This window comes from Podarcis filfolensis (genome assembly GCF_964270895.1).
Source record: "Podarcis filfolensis genome assembly, chromosome: 7".
NCBI classification, from domain to species: Eukaryota; Metazoa; Chordata; class Lepidosauria; order Squamata; family Lacertidae; genus Podarcis; species Podarcis filfolensis.
In genome coordinates, this window is record NC_139603.1 from 50,323,407 (window position 1) to 50,341,694 (window position 18,288).

Genomic DNA, 18,288 nt, shown 5'->3' on the forward strand with positions numbered 1-18,288 from the left:
TTCATGCCAAGTCAGGAGTGGCACTATAAAATGTCAGCCTGGGAAGAAAATAGTTTGTACAGTTTATGCTAACAGCAGACCTTTGCTTTTATTACTTTATATACACTTATGCTTCTGTTTCTCAAGAATCATGCTGGCAGGTGAGAAAAATCACACCAAAATGTTTTTTCCCACTTTTGTTGTGATTCTACCCTTAAATGGCAAAGACACATATAAGAAGAGGCTAGTGTAGGAAGCAGATACTAGATTGCATAAATAAAAGAACATGCAGTAGAAGAATGTCTTATGAAGATGGCCAGATATGGCCCATGGTCTGGCAGCCCGTACCCAGGCCTGCCTTTTCCACACTCCAAAGGGCCTTTTTCAATTACATTTTATCTTTTTCTCAACCAAGGAGATTTGTGTGGTGCATATCATGTCTGCATCAAGGTGAAATGGCTATTACAGAGATTCCAGTTAAGAAGGTCATCATTCTCTGCATGCATGAGGAGCGAATCAATCTTCTGAGGAAAAAGGAAATGCTATGTTGGATTTGGTGCTGGCAAGGAGTGAGGATATGATAGATAAAATGGCTGTTGGGAATAACCTTGGACCAAGCGATCATGAGTTAGTCCTGATGAATTTAATTGAATGGGCTGTTGGGACAAGGGATGCAACTAGGGTATTTGATTTCAAAATGGCTGATTTTAACAAGCTGATTAGAGGCTGATTAGAGAGGTGAACCAGACTAGGGAACTTATTCTGTGGTATGTGGAAGAGATTTTTTTTTTTAAATGAACACTGCATTTGATTATCTATAATTTGCATATTGAGGAAGACGAAAAAGCCTCCAAGCCTAATTGGATGATTGGTTCTGGACCTGACAACCTCCATTAATATGGTCAATAGAGAGTTCAACAGGGGGGCAGGATTTTCTGAACCATGGTGGCTGCTTCCAGAGTAACTTCACTGAAGGAGGGAAAAAAAAACCCTGTTTCAGTGGATCATTCTAGCCACAGCAAGTAGAGGCTGCTTCAGTGATCTAAAAAAATGTCTCCATGGAGAAGGCCATCTGAGAAGTACAGTGTCAGCTGCCAAAGTAACTCTGTTGAACCCAGGAAACTCCTGACTTCCTTGGAGTCGTTCTGACAGTGGCAGCTAGCCATGTTCTCATCTGAAAGCATTTCAGCTTTGAGAGGGATTCATTGCCTGGCTGCAAGAAACTTACTGTAACTGGATGCAAGAATAAAGAGAGGAGACACTAAGACACCTACTAAGGTCACATGTGATTAATTATACGTGTTGGCAGCTAATCTGAACATCAACCTTGGGTGGGCCAAACCCCACCTGTGGCAAGAGACATGACAAGGCATAGCCCCCAAAGACTGGACCTCAACCTCTGGTGAGTAAGCGGGGCATACTTTCCCCCATGCCTTCCTGGAGCTCGACAACTCTGGTCAGGTGCGGTAGGTTAGCTTGAATAATGTTCTGTATCCAAGCTAATGTCAGAGTATGTGGCAAACTGCTCATACCTGCTCAGCACATGTATCAGACAACTTTACAAGCTGTACACTTTACAGTGCGCCACATTCCACTGAATTTTTTAGAAGATCACTTCCTTTTCTTAGCTACAACAGTAAACCAGGCCACTTTTTTGGGAAACCTGCCATGTAGATTGCTCTGCCTCCCCTGAGCCATACACTATGTCCAGTGGTGCAATAACTTCCCTGTTGTATGTATGTTGAGACACACGGCATCCACAAGGTATGAATCTGATTTTAAATAGATTTAATATCTAGACCAATTGGCCTTACTCTTAGGGCTGATTCAGACATGCATTGTCCTGGCTTTATTTCTCATCACTTGTTTATTAGCAGTGGAACGTATGTGTTTGAGATGCTGCTGCCTGCTATCAAAGTCCCATCTCTTATGTCAGACCTGGGATAAATCATTAAGTCCTTTAGTTGCTTAGTGTTGTAGTCCTGATGTCTGAGAAAAGAGCCCCATTCCTAGTTTTGGATGGTGGTAGAATGTGAGATAAGCCAAAGTGAATTAAACTTCTGGCCTCTGAATATTTCTAATGCAAATTTAGCATGTTACAGCTATTAAAACTAAAGAAAATACACTTAGAATTCTAAGTAAAAACTTCACACATGCTTGGTTCGTTACTAGGACAAATCACAAAATGATCTATTTGCATATACTTAAAAGAAAATTGTGATATCTGAAAAAGCTTGAGATCTGTCAAGGGCAAATTACTTCAAACAAACTTCTGTTCCATTGATAATGCTTTGGTGGGAAATATGGGTTGTAAAGAAACAGCGCTCTCTAGGCAATGTATGTCCAGTAGATGCACTATTGCAACTGAAGAACTCATATATAGCACCAAGTCACATGAACCATATAGAGTTCAATGACTCTCCCATAGCCTGGTTCCTCATCTAAATGCCTCAATTTCCAGCTCTGTATGTACTGGCCCACTATATGAGGAATCTAAAAATCATAAAGATTCAATTTGGAGTAGATAAAAATAGTGGCTATTGTGAAAGGCCTACTTCATGATAAATTAATTTACAAATTAATGCTTCAAATTACTGTTTAGAAATTGAAGGATAAATTGGTTTGAATTTAGTGTTTTTGTATGAGAAATGTTTGATTAAACAATGATTCACTCCAACCACATGTTAGAGTGTGGGTTGAAGTCAATTCTTTGCATATGCTAAGCCAGTCATCAGAATACCTCACTGTGTACCCACATTGTCAGTCTGTGAAGTATGGATCATGCCATCTCAAGCTGTCTATCCAGGTAGAATCATGGGTGGCCACTCAGAGGACAAGTATGTCATGCGTGGGTTGATTTCAGCATGGATTCCTCTACAGTAAAATGGAAGGAAGGAAGTTCTAATTCCATTAAGACACTGCACCATAATTGCTTTGCGCAAGACAACCAAGCTGTCATCCTGGTAGGTCATATCATTGTTTGCAAGTGGCTCTGCCTGCCTCTGGAAAAGCATGCTATCTATGAAGCATGTTACACAAATAAAAATATATTTGTCATTTTGAATAACACACTATGATTCCACATACATTTTGAGTTGTATAGTAAAGATCCCTTCAAATATTTTATCCAGCTAAGTGTCTGTGGTCCCAAACTCCTAATTTAAAAATGTTGATAAATGAAGTATCTCTTTAGCTAATAAATGAAGTATCTCTTTAGTTATCCTTTGTCAGCAACATTCATTTTAATGGAAAGTGAGTTTACAGGGTTACATGATTGAACTACTGAGCCAAGTCAGTGTTGGCAAATGATGGGCTAAATTATTGATGTTACACACTAATGAATTCTGATGAGAAATAAAACACAGACATTACATTTCAAGTGGTTCATAATTATTTTTGTACTTTAAAAGCAATTTTATTCTTTTGCCAAATCATAGTAGTCTGTAAAACAAAAACATTGCTAGTGATTATAGTTAAAATTAGTGAGTTTGTGGCAAAAAATGCATCTCTGCATTGTCTTATGAATATGTTATTCACATGAGGTTTCTCACTGCTTTGTACACTTCTGAGAAAAGATAATTAAATTAAATGTCTAAGTTTCAAAACCAGTGTCTTTAAAAGATAATCTACTTTGCAGCCATGGTTAAGAGTTCAGTAGCTATGTTTATAATCAATGGAAGAAGCATCTTTTCCTGGAGATGTGCTAAACTGACACAATTAATTCAGGAAGTAATAAAAGCAGGGCAGCTGCCAAAAATGGTTCCTTGCATCTTTAAAACTGTGATGTAGGTTAAAAGAGGAGGGGCTAAATTGGCCTAAAGTGTGTTAGCAAGCTTGGCATTACAAGCTGCCGAGTGGTATTTTCCTGATGTTTCACACATGGTACTTTGAAAAAATAAAGAGAGGCTTGAAATGCACACTGACAGCTTACAAACCCACAGTTTCTTTTGCGGCAATATGTTTTACATGGTCAATACAGAATTGAATCTATTTTAAAATATAATTCCACATGGAAGTGACCTAGCACATCAGTAATATCAGAACATTAATAGCACATTATTAATGGCAATGTTCCAAAGGTGTGATCTAAAAATGGTTTCTAGTCTGGTTAGCCAAAATACATAATAATAAATATGCCATGCTCTGAGGTCTCATCTGTTTGAGCACAACATTGTCAACACCTCTCCAACATAGAAAATGCTCCAACTTTGATACTTCTGGGAAAACCAAATACCTTATAGTTCAGTTCATCTGTAATTTTGGTTTACCAGACTGAGTTTCTCTATGTTTTCCCTTCCTCACCCCTGGCCTCTCTCCTCCCCTTGTCAACTGGCTTGGGTAAACCTTCCTGGTTTATTAAATCATGGTTTCACTGGACATCCAAATGTGGAAATTGTTAAGAGTTCTCTTCAAAGACAGGATATCAAACCATATCCTGGTTTGATATTCTGGGCTGGTTTATTGGACTCATATCAATACATCTGAATCAGGTCAAATAGTCTAATGACATTAGAACCAGTTACATTCTGTTAATTTTACTGTTTGGGTCTCACATGATTACCACCTTGTATCCAATTCACACCACCACCTAAGTTCAATTTGGATAAGGACTCTCTCCCTCCAAGATTTCTGTCTTCATAGAAGTCCAAAGGTTTATGGATACTGATATGAATATGCAATATTTTTTAAATAAGGAAAACCTTGTTATCTGTTAGAGGCATTCCAGATTCCCATCTGAGAGGCTCTAAGAAGTGCTTTGTATATATAGCACAACTGAGACCCCTTTGAACCAGAGTGACTTAAAAGATTAGGTCTCTGGCATGCTGGGTTGGCACTAACCTAGGTGATGCTAGTAATAGAGGATGTGGGTCACCTGAGGAATAAGAGGTTAGAATTCAGACTATAAATAGAGGGAATCGGGAATTGGAGTGTGAAGTTAGCATTGCCGTGATCTAGGGAAATAACAGTCTGGCTGCTGAGACCAGGCTATGTTTACCTTGAATAGGGAGCAGCAATGTTCAGAAAGCTGCCAGGCAAGCTGAGGGCATGCTTTGAGAGATAGGGAATGAAGCAACACTGCAGTAGGTTTCCCCTCAAGGAGGATCAGATAGCTGAAGCCAAGACAAGAAAATACCATAACCCAGAAGTGGACAAATTCTGTGAATGGCTCCAAAGTGCCATCGTAGAACAGTAGCAGCAAAGTGCTAAGAGAGAGCATTAGGCAACTAGCTAGGATTTTAAGCGGTAACAAGCTTGAACAAAGGATTTCCCTGTTTGCACAGCACCACCAAGTTGACACACTGAGACACAAAAGGCACTCAAGCAAATCAACAGCAGCATTTTGGCTGGCTCTTGCAATTCACTAAACTTCATATAGTTTAATGAATCTTGCTACATTTAAGGAAATGTGAATGGAACAGTCAAATTTATCTCCCTCTCTACTGGCATGGTAGATAAAGGACTGGTCAAACAGCCAAGGCAATCTAAGGAAGCCTTAACTCCCATAAGCTGTTCTGATGACAAACATTTGAACATACATGTACCAATTGCAACTGCAGTATTTTGTCATGCTAAGGTACTTCATCAAGTGGTCCAATGGCAGCCAAGATTAGTCTATAATTTTAGATGCAATCTGTTGTATTTATGCCACTGAGCAGGTTGCTTCCTGCATAATTTGGATTGTTTCTTCTTCCACCCTGTCTGCTAAGAGTCATACATGCTGGTAGGAGCAGGGCCTAATACATGCTATACCATGCTAAGAAGCACTGGAATACTACTATATATGCACAGGAGTTATAATGAGAAATCTTTTTGCATGTGTAGAATGCTCACAAACCTACTGCACCCAAGGTTTCTGAACAGGCTGCTGTCTACAAGGCAAGATTCTGCACCTCTCCCACTCTCCCAAGCCCAGTGATGCTGATTGGATTTACATACCCGAGAACATAAACAAGTACATTTATTTATTATTTTATATTTCTTTTTTGCACTTATATCCAAGTTTTCTTCCATCATGGAACTGAAGATGGCATCCATGAGATAGGCCTCTGGTCTCCAGAGAGCATAAGAGAACTAACACTAGATCTCAGTATCTGTAGAGTATTTGTCACTGTTGTGCATACATGCCAAACTGCCAGAAACATAAAGAGCTTGAACAAAGGGAACTAAATGAAGCTAAGGAACAATCAATCCTTCATTTTTTCAAAACCAATATGAGATCAGGATGGGGTGGGGGAGAGAGATAAGAGCGGAGCACATTACAAGCTTGTCTTAGGTTCAGGGAAAATATGTATGAGCACTGCTCTCTGCAGATAACCACAGAATCTGATCTAAAGTTCAGAATATCAGGGAATTAATTCAGAGTTGTCCTTAAGAAGTGAAAGTTGTATTTTGTAATATGTCATATTAGACAGGAAACGGAAATTTATAAAACAGAAGATTTGTACCTAAATTTCATCTTCAGCATTCCAAATAATTATTATAAATAATGGCAAAAAGCAGGACCAATAAAAAGCCAATACCAGTCTCTGCTTACTAAAACACCAGTGTTACCAAACTCCATATTCCTGCAAGGTGAGAGTAAGCAATAACTGAAAAATTAGCATGTCTAAAAGATGCAACTGAATGTTATCGGCAATTGTAAAAATACTTGAACCTTCAGAAATAAAAGAGGCTTTGAAGATCATCCACCTAGAGAACTATTATAATTTACCTGTGAAAGAACTGTTGAGAAAAAATGCAGTTAAATTGATGATCACTTGACAAGTAAGAAGGAAACCATAAATGAAAGGGCTGTTCAATAGACAGGTAAACACTGGTCCCATTTTCCCAAGGGCACAGAGGGCACTAACTCTAGAAGATGTGCTCTGGCATTGGATTACGAGACTACAACTAAAGTCTGTGGCAGTAGGCTTAATAGTGCTAAACCAAGGGTACTACCACTTCTCTTTCTTTCAAGGACAAATTATTTAAGCAAAAATAAGTCTGCTAACTTGCATCACGAACATGTTCTTCTCTACCAAGGGAAAACAGTGATTGTCCCAGAGACACCCAAGGTTGCAGGATCCCCAAGGACATGCTCTATGGAGAGCTGGCTTCAGGCACTAGGCCTCCTGGCAGACCAACGCTGCATTACAAAGATGTCTGCAAATATATCATGAAGGCTGGCAACATGTGTGGGAATCCCTTGCAGATGATTGCAGTACCTGGAGACAGTCAGGTTGTGTATCCAGAGGAAGAATGATCTCTGGGAGGAGTGCAGAGAGAAGACATGTCATGGTGTACCTGTGGCAGCAGAACTGGATGCCTTAATCTGCCCCGCATGCAACAAAACATCTCTCTCCCATATCAGTCTCTACAGCCACAGCAGATGCTATAATTCTCCAACAGTTTGACTTCACCCTGAAGTGCACCTCTTCCATTGTCTCCCGAGACAGGTGAATATAAACAATAACAATAGCTTATTATTGGCTGCTACCCACTTTGGGGCAGAGTTAGCACATAATTCTGAAACCAGGATCAGTCAAACAATATGACACATGATTTGGAAACATAACATGAAGAGTCTGTAGTCAATGCAAATGCCTTCTCAGTAGTCATTCTCCATTGTGGATTGCTGTCCCTGTTGAGAGAATTTCAATAGGGACAAATGCAGGTTCTACACTTAGGCAGGAAGAACCAACAGCACAAATATAAGATGGATGGGGGGGGGGTACCTGGACTGCCAGTAGTACATGTGAAAAGGATCTAGGGTCTTACGAGACCACAAGCTCAACATGAGTCAATAGTGTGATGCAGCAGCAGCAAAAGACCCCCTAATGCTATTCTAGGTTACATCAACAGAAGTATAGTTTCCCGATCAAGGGAAGTAAGAGTACAGCTCTATTCTGCCTTGGTCAGACCACACCTGGAATACTGTGTCCATTTCTGGGTGCCACAATCTAAGAAGGATATTGATCAGCTGGAATATGTGCGGAGGAAGGCACGCAAGATAATCAGGGGTCTGGAAACCAAGCCTTATAATAACAGTTGAGGGAATGGGGTATGTTTAGCCTGGAAAAAAGGAGATGGAGAGGATCTTCAAATATCGAAAGGGCTGTCACATGGAAGATGAAGCAAGCTTGTTCTCTCATGCTCTGGAGGGTAGGGCCTGAACCAATGGACTCAAGTTACATGAAAGGAGATTTTGACTAAACATCGAAAGAACTTTCTGACAGCAACATCTGTTTGACAGGGGAACAGACTCCCTCAGAAGGTGGTGGACTCTCCTTCCTTGGAGGTTTTAAAGCAGTGATTGGATGTCTATCTGTCATGGATGCTTTTGTTGATATTCCTGCATTGCAGGTGGTTGGATTAGATGGCTCTTGGGGTCCCTTCCATCTCTACAATTCTATGATTCTATGATGTGGGTGATTGGAGAGAAAGCAGATTGGGAGGGAACAACGGTTATTGGAAAATCTGCTAGAGGGAGAAATGTTAAGAAGTCCCCTTATTTCTATGCCCACATTCTGTGAAGGAAAAAAAGGGGGGACTACACATGGCAGTCTGTCACATTTAGTTTGGCTCTTATTGTGAGGTGTCCAGGTCTGGGTCTGAAGGTAAGAATAACGTTGGCTTAATCAGATTGGGCCTTGTGTCCATGACACCAGGATTCCTTAATTCCTGTGATGCCATTACCCCTCAGAATATGTAAAGTGATGATCTTTAGCTAAATGGGTAATCTATGCTTCTTCTTTTTCTTTAGAGGAATAAAATGTGAAAAATCAAAAGTGTTGCTTTCTGTGTCCATAAGAGGTAAAGAAAGGAATGTGCTATAGTGTGTTCTAAAATATTTTAGCTGCACTGTCAATGCCTGTTTTTCAATGGTTAAAAATAAACGTATTTGTATAATGATCATTGTAAAGGCTGCCGAGAACAAAATTCAACTTTCTCTTTTAAAGAAAATATCTATCTGCAGTACATATGCTAGCCTACTGGATTCATCCTTCATGCAATTTCAGTTTATTAAAGAGGTTAAAAATTTACAAAACTCTGATGGGATATGGTTTTAATGCTTCATCACACTACCCATCATTTGCTTTTCAATCTAGATCAGAATGATCTTTCCTACTTCCCTGCAATCACCTACCTGCACAGCTAATATTTTCTGAAAATTCTCATGAGAGGCTGCCTGGAACTTCGCCAGCCCAGCTTGGCTATAGACGGCTCGCTGTTTGAAGTACTCCACCAATACCCTGTGCAGCTTCCTTTGCAGCCGAGAGAGCTAAAAGAGGAAAGGGGAAAAAATAAGTCAGAGTGGGAGAGGAAATTAATGGCAGTGTTCAAGAAGAATGATGGAGGGAAATATAGAAAGCAGTCAATAGCCCATTCTGCACTGTACGGACCTGACAGGAATTTCACAGTCTCTTGATTTTTCAGCCCACTCATGTGCATTCATCAGAAACCAGTCACATCTGGCTGCCAGGATGGGGGGTTAATTTTCTCTAAATGCCTCAGCAGTTTTGTTCTAGCTGAGGCAAACTCTGTGACTGCAAAGCTGATGAGTAAAATATTTCTACTTCACCCAGTTTAACTCAAAACCGATAGCCTCGGGACATATTGAACCTTTCTTAAAAAAATAATCTTTTGAAGCATTTTGAATGGCACATCAGGTCAGGCCAAAGTTTAAAATGCAAGTTTAAGACTTTGATGGACACTGTGGCTCATTTTTCCTTGTAAAGCTTATCATAGCTTGGCAATGTGTGCTCCAGAGCATGACAAAACTAAAGAGAATTAACTTCACCATCAGCAGCTGAGGGAGAACAATAACAGGAAAGAAATTTCCAGATAGAACTCCCTATTAATCTACCTAGCTATAACCATGTGACATGAAAGCATCTAACTGCACTAAATTGCAGTTAAGGCAGCAGCTGAATGTGACACTACCATATCTATATATCTATATCTGCACATGCACATTTACACAGATGTTACAATATACTGTATAAAGAGAATCACAAGTGTGGGCTTACCCTGGTATTCTTACATAGCTTTCTAACTGCAAAAATCACTTTGACAAAGAATATTAAATGAGTTTTAAATCAGTTGCAGACACATTATTAACCAATTTCTGTTTATATTACAGTTCTTCTAAATTTGGGAATAAATAAGAAATAAATAAAAAATCTGGCACAGTAGTTTTACATGCAGCTCAAATGAATGGATGCAAACGTATTACCTTAATAGCTAACTTTTAAACCCCCTCCGTCTCTATATCCAGGATAGTAATTAAGTCCATGTGCCCAAAGGGGCTCAGACAACAGCTTCCACACTTCTGAGTCACATTTGAAACACAGGAAAACTTTCAAGAGCATTTTGCAATATGGTATAAGGATCTATCAGTTCAAAGAAAAGTAAGAAGTAAAAAGTATCACTGGGTATGCCCAAATCCACAGGAGATACTGGTTGGATCCTGGCCACATTTGTTTGTTGCAGGAGAGGAAAACACTGCTAATGTAGAAAATGGCTAATGGGAACCAATTATATCAAAGAGATTTTAAAGCTGCATTTTTATTTAGTCATGCTACAGTACTCTCAGTAAAATGTCAATCACTATTGTCAGTACACAACCTTTCTGAGCATGGTTGTCAACCACATTAAAACAATGGTATAATGTATCTATGGAAGTTTTCAAACCTATTGAGATCAATACCACAATGAATGCATGAATAAAAATGTCTTTATATCAGAGAAGGGAAGCGTTCTTTGGCGACCAATACATTGTACCGTGTCCAAATCTCATTTTCATTTTGTTTCTCAAGGGAGTTGAGAAACACATAATTTCCCCTGTCTTCAATACCATCTTTGAAAATCTATACAAAATACCAGCTATAATGCTGAAAATTAATATTTCAATATTTCACATGGGCCTCATTCACATGCAATGGTAAGCTAAACCATGGTTTTACTGCGAACAGGCAAGTGTGCTGGTGCCTAGAGAGAAAAGTGTGGTTTTTTGCTTGTCTCCTGGCCCTGCTGCTGCAATGCTACCCAGAGCTAAGCTATAGTTTGGCTTTGCATTACATGCAAACCTGGGCTCATGGTTTGTTACCTACAAACAAATCAGAATAAATAAAAAAAACAAACAAACCATGGTTACATCTTGTGTTTGTTTGGGGCAAGACAAACCACAAGACAGAGTTTAAACTTAACAGTAAGCCAACCCATGTCTTACTTCTAGGTTTTTCCAGTTGTTGTGTTTATTTATTGAATTATTTGACAATTATTACCAATAATAAAAACTCTGATAAAAAAATATTACTTCAAATCATAATGTTATAATACAAATAAGAATAAATAAATAAGAATCAAGACAAAAATACCTTTTTTAAAAAAAATTCAAAACCTACTTGTATTTTGTATTTTGTATTTTCTTGATAATATTGTATAATGAGCAATCAGTTTTACCAGAAATTATTTCTATATTTATTAACAATTCTTGTTCTAAGATAAGTCATTATTTTTGCTGTTATAGTTAAATCCCAAATTTTGTTAAGCCATTATTTCCAGGGAGGGAGTAATGCAACTTGCTAGTTTTGAGCCAATAACATACTGGCTCTGATAATTATAGAAGTTTGATGCCATCATGTCATATCTTTGAAACAATTTTGTCTTATATCTGTATTCAGAGAAAGTTTATGATCTTTTCTTTATAATTTCTTCCTCCTCTCCATGTTTATGTTATTTCCTGGGTCTTGGGTCCATCATATATCCTTTACTTGTTCTAGCCAAGTTTTATGAAATTGCCACATTGGAAGTTGGCGTTTTCCACAACAGAACATTTAGCTAATTGGCACCATTTGATTTCATTGACTAGGCCCAAAGAGCCTTTTTAGGTGTGCCCATCGAGTTAGATTTTTAATGTTGGTTTCCATTGAAACCAAATCCGTTGAGGATTGTTGAAGAATTAGGGGTTAAAAAACCATGCAGAAAATGTTGATCTTTCTAAATCTGCCCTTTTCTCTCCAAAATAATAATTAAACATATTAGATAATCCTACATGTGCCATATTAATTTAATAATGCAATGAGATGTTGCATACTAAGTAAATGATATAAGCCGTGTCAGTACAATTCATTGTTATAACTCAAACACTGACAAAACAACTCTACAGGTTTTGGCAAGGCAAGCAAGAATGGCAGAATAATGAGCAAAATGTAGCTAATATTTATCTTCTAATACTCCAAGTGCATAGGTAAAAAGATATCTCTTTATTATTAAACCTGTTCCACTTAGAATTGTTGTTAAAGATTTTACAGCTCATTTAAATAAAGCTCTTTTGTCAGCAACCTGTACGTACTTTTGTAATGATGAAAAGCCAATGGCAGTAGTGAGGGAAAACAGCATTTTAGTCCCTATAACTGTGGTTGAACTTAGAATGCTTTGAGAAGTGTAGTAATATAAAATAATTATAACACATGATGAAATACTTTAAAATCTAGAAATTCGGTTTCTTAGTATAGGATTTAATGCTCTTAAAATCATATATGAAACTTTAAATGAAAAGGCGACTGCTGACTTGATAAGAAGAATAATTCCTCACCGGGGTGGACTTTGGTAATATTGCACCCCGAGCAAGGACATTTGATGCCCCCCCATTTCTTATTTTCACAATAATTCATTTTGGTACAATTGCTTTTTTATGGATCTTCTCAGTAGGTACCTTTATAAAGAAAGGTATTACTACTACTACTACTACTACTACTACTACTACTACTACCACTACTACTTTGTGCCCCTTTGGCTTGGCGCACTGTGTGAGGGAACTGCTCACACCATCCTAAATGTGCTACTGTTCCTCACACTACCCACACCATGTGGGTTGATAGTACTGCTGATTAGGGTTTACTTCAATCAGAAATGTCTAAATTGTTAAGAGCACAGTAAGAAAGTGACTGAAGGTACTCCTAGAAAGTAAGGTGGCCAGTTTTGACTTGCCCCATGACCAGCTACACTTCCTTGTTGAAAATCCCATGTTTAGTTCACTGGCATTTATATAAAAACCAAATACAGTTCTAAGAGCTTTCCGCCCCCTTTGGTGGATTCAGAAATTTCATTTGTAACGTCATAAGGAATGTGGTTACATGCAAGAAAAAGGCGACCAAGGGGGCAAAGCCAAAGGTATTTTCTCCCAAAGTCCTCTCCTCCATGTGTTCATTCCTACCTACACTCAGGCACTGGGTGTCCTATGGGGCTCACACCACTTGTAAAAGGCAGGTCACTTACATAAGGGCATTATTATTTTCATGGAATATCTGAAATAATTAAATATTGTGAATAATAAGCAAGTGAGATGATGGTTGCAAATATTAGACTGGTTAATTAATTAATGTCCCTGTGTTACCTGGAATCTGCTTATTTCCCCCCAGCTCTTTGCCAGCAATAGTTTGGACCATGATACATCTATTTACTAAGACTTTAAAGAAACCTGAGTTGGAATGCGCTCTAAAATTAACATAAGAAGAGCCTTGTTCTGTCTTGCAGATATATATTTGCTAGTAAATGTCCTATTCAAGTCTCCTTCTTGTTTATCATTATTATCAGGTTCTATCTCCGATACAATTTTGTAAAGATTAAGAGAGTTGGTACACAAAATTTGCTTGAATATAGTTTGTTGTCAAATCCAGCTACTATTATTAAAAATGTATCTCTTATAAAGACTTATCCTATAGCTGTAGGCACTGAAATATACATGGCTCTGCAAAAATAACTAATGCGCCCAGCAAGAGATAAGGAATATATTTTATGTTAGTTGGCCAATCTAGCTCAGTATTGACTACGTTAACTGGTTGTGCCTCCCCACAATTTTGGACTGGAACTTTTTCTAGTCCAAACAAGATAGGCCAGGAACCAAGCAAGTGCTCTAGTACTGGCATAAAACATCCACTGAGATGCTTCATGTGTGAAGTGTAGTCTTTTAGTATGTAATGAATGAGTAATGTAATGACATTGAAACTTCCATTCAGCCCCAGATCTTTGGAAACCTGAAAACAAGAAGGAATAAAACGATAAGTAACAGTGGGGACCAAGTGTAGCCAATGAATAGTTGTTTATCAGTCCTGCAGCCTAGGTGCTGAATACTGGGGGTAGAGTTAAGAATCCCAATATGTGAAGTGATGATAATACACTCCTTTTTTTTTTACTCGCTGAAATGTTAAGTGGGTCAGAAAGTAAGTGTGCCTCACATCTCAATTTTACAATAATGAAATATCAGAGAAAAATCAGGATTCTATCTCTTATCCCTGGATTAGGACAGAATGAAAATAGAACACAGATGAATAATACAATTTAAACCAGTGACAAATTTAATTTCATTTATATTCATTCCTCCAAAGAAAATTCAGCAGATTTCTTTGTCACGGTCAGCTAATTAGTCTGCAATGGAGAGCAATCATCTATTTAATCTATTCTTATTGTGAGGTACAAGTACTTCCAAAATCAAAATGATAAACATCTCACAGTAGAAAAGAAATTATAATTTAATGCACTGTGGTATCTAATTTTAGGGATGTGTACCATTTACAAAATCAAAATGTGTTAGAAATAAAGCAGGATGTTGAAAATCAATAAGATATTGTAGTAATTAGTTGAACAAATATGGTATTCAATATTATCAAAATCACACCAAAGCACGCAAGACACCGTCTACTCAGGTATTACAATTATATTAACAAGGGAGGCTAAATTTAGCAAAATTATGTCTTAAAAACAATGATGTATATATTCACAGATATTAAATTGACAGCTAAACAACAATAATTTACTTCTATTTTATAGACAAACCGGACAGAGATACGTAACCACATACACAAAAAGCCACATGTGTACATCCTACATGTATACAAATGCACATCCTCCCTTGAATGATTTCTTGTGGAGTTAATCTGGTTCATTATTATGATATCTGTCCAAACTCCAAATCTGACAAAAAGGCACAATGACTAAGAAGCCTTTAATATTGATATCCAGTTCCCAAGAATTCTCAGTTTTGTGCATTCCCAAACTTATTTGATGCTCACTCTAACATCTGTTCTGGGACGGATTTAGGGGATTGCAACCAGTTTGGCTGCACTGGGTGCGGAGCCTTGGGGGTGTTGCAACTATGATGTAAGATGGAAGGCAAGAGGAGGGGGCACTGAATTTTGGTGTTGTGCAGGCTGCCACTGAAATTTGAGACCGCAAGGTCCACCACTGATTTGTTCCAGCTGTAGGGATCCCAGCCTTGCTATTATGACAGAAAGAAAGAGGTCAAGAAAACCATAATAATGTTTCCTTACATAGAGACATTTACTCGGCCCTCCTTTCCACAATGAGACTCTTGCAGTTCTACTTTTCAACCAGGCATGGCACTAGGATTGCACAGCCCCCAGAATGTGTGCGTACCACGCCCCCAGGATGCGCATCATGCCCCCCGGGTGCATGTCACGCACCGGGGGCGCCAGCCCCACCCCGCCTGCTCTCTGCCCCCGATAGCAGAGCAAGCAGCTTCACCGTCTACCAACTCCATCTGGTACGCAGGCTGCGACCCTACCTGCCCGCAGACTGTCTCGTCAGAGTGGTGCATGCTCTAGTTATCTCCCGCTTGGACTACTGCAATGCGCTCTACATGGGGCTACCTTTGAAGGTGACTCGGAAACTGCAATTAATCCAGAATGCGGCAGCTAGACTGGTGACTGGGAGTGGCCGCCGGTACCACATAACACTGGTCCTGAGAGATCTGCATTGGCTCCCAGTACGTTTTTGAGCACAATTCAAAGTGTTGGTGCTGACCTTTAAAGCCCTAAGCGGCCTCGGTCCAGTATACCTGAAGGAGCGTCTCCACCCCCATCATGCTGCCCGGACACTGAGATCCAGCGCCGAGGGCCTTCTGGCAGTTCCCTCATTGCGAAAAGTGAGGTTACAGAGAACCAGACAGAGGGCCTTCTCATTAGTGGGGCCTGCCCTGTGGAACGACCTCCCATCAGATGTCAAGGCAAAAGCAACCATCTTACTTTTAAAAGACATCTGAAGGCAGCCCTGTTTAGGGAAGTTTTTAATGTTTAATGCTGTATTGTGTTTTTAATATTGGGTTGGGAGCTGCCCAGAGTGGCTGGGGAAACCCAGCCAGATGGGCAGGGTATAAATTAATAATAATAATAATAATAATAATAATAATAATAATAATAATAATAAACGACTTAGTGTGTAAATGAAGATCAACAAGAATAAGCCCGGTTAAACCTTTCTACAGGCTTCAGTGTAGCTGATCATGAGGTTTTGGTACAATATCTGTGGGATCTGGCAGGCATTCATAAGACTGTTCTTGAATTGCCTCACATGTTCTTGTCAGACTCAACTGAGAAGATACCGTATTTATGGGTGGGTATCTATGGCCTTTCTGGGAACTTTCCTGTGAGCGTCCTATCCATACCTCTTCTGTTCAACACATACTGAGCTGCTGGGTAGGATTATGCAGAGATATTGCATTAATAATAGCTAATAGTGCTATTTCACCCCTTTTAATTCAAACCTAGTTCCTTCAGTCTGGTGCTTACTCAGAGTGTAGCCCGGATATTATTGACGTCCCTGGGTTTAGAAATATTTAGGAAGGCTGGAGGTTTAGGAAGTAGATGAGGATAATGGCACTGAAGGGTTGTCATCATCAGTTGATTGAGTCAATTAAGCAGTTTCACCTACTTCCTCCACCACTCAACATAGGTGTATAAACCTGGCAGCAGGTGGACTGTCTTAATGGAACTCCTATGTCAAAAGGGTTCTTCCTTCAAACTTAGAATTCAGGTAGGCTGTGGAAGGAGGAGGAAACAGCACATTACTCATGTCCTCCGTCACAGTGATACCCTTACAGAACTTATCCGAGAGGAGAATGGGAATTGGTTATCTTTGCCTGTCATTGGCTCTGGCTCCACCAACTGTTGATATCCCTGTCTTCTGCCCTACAGGTCTCAATGGGCACCAGCCACCACTGGTAATGCAGTTTTTGGTTTGAAAAAGATTCCCCATATGCTACAGAAATACATTGTTTGGTCACTCTTAGCTTTTATGATTCTCAACATTTAGATAGTTCATTACTCTACACACTCATATCCTCCGTCTTTTCATATGGTTTTCTGAATATTCTTAAAACTCCGATGGTTTTTTGTGATTGCTTCCAATCTTCCCTTAATATATCCTCATTTTGCATTTTTCTAAAACACAATTTCCCCCTGACACTAGTGCTTCCATCCTTCTGACAAGCTCGTATAGTAGATCACAATTCTATTTTCATGCTAATCTGTAGGTTGTATAGCACTGACAGAAGATCATGGATTAATCTCATTTTATAAATGTTCCCTTCTAATAGATTACATTCTTTTCCAAACCGAAAACTCTTATTTTAAAGCTAAATAAATCCATAGTGATAGAGTTTCCGGTTATATATAATATATGCTTGCTGGAATCGTAACCAGTCATATTTTGGTTTCTAGGTGAATGCAATTCCTAATGTAAATTTCTAAAAACATATTGGGTTGAATTCACAGTGCCACCTGCATCCCCGATTCCTCTGTTTCTTGCGAGTAACCCCAGTGAATCATGCTTTGGGTTGCACTGTTGGTCAGCGAATTTATAGCATTCAGTTAAAACATGCAGACCATAGCAACTATTTATTTCAGTTGATAAGACTTCAGCTGAAAAGGGTTCAAGACAGAAAGCATAGATTTAAACAATTATATATATTATTACATGGTTAATTGTTGCTGAAAATCCACAGTCCAACAATTTCCTTCACTACTCACACATGCACAGATATCAACCAAGAAGCTTTCCTACAATATGTCTAAGTACCTGGCACTTCACACTGAAGTATATTGGCAATCCTCTGCCACATACTTATCTATTTTCTTTTCCCCTGTTGTTCTGTTCCTTGTCCATCATGTAGCTAAAATGAATTTCACAAATAGGTGTAGCTGAATCTAAGGTACACTTTACAAAATGTATTACGAAGTATAAAATTGAATTATTTGATTACAGTCAAATTTAATTTATCTACCACGTTTTCTACAAATACATTGTGTGCAAAGCAGTTCACAGATGATAACTTGAGTACAACAAACACCATAGCCATGCCAAATGAAAGCAATATACCACAGACATTTCAACATATAAAAGGTTTAAATGAGCATGAAACATACCAACAGATCTGTTAATAATATCCAGTAGCACTATACTCCTATTAAGCAATTCATTTAGCAGTTCACATTAAGAGGCCTAACAATAAGAGAGTTTGCTCATGTC

General features: G+C 38.8%; 1 protein-coding gene across 11 annotated transcripts in view; it reads right to left on the minus strand.

Annotated features, from left to right (window-relative positions):
- CCDC178 (coiled-coil domain containing 178) overlaps positions 1 to 18,288 on the minus strand; it is a 128,190-nt gene that overhangs the window by 994 nt on the left and 108,908 nt on the right. For all 11 annotated transcript variants that reach the window (XM_083622977.1, XM_083622974.1, XM_083622967.1 and 8 more), the window contains one exon: positions 9,107 to 9,241. In XM_083622977.1, the coding sequence (XP_083479103.1) occupies positions 9,107 to 9,241 (135 nt within the window). The remainder of the gene's footprint in view (positions 1 to 9,106; positions 9,242 to 18,288) is intronic.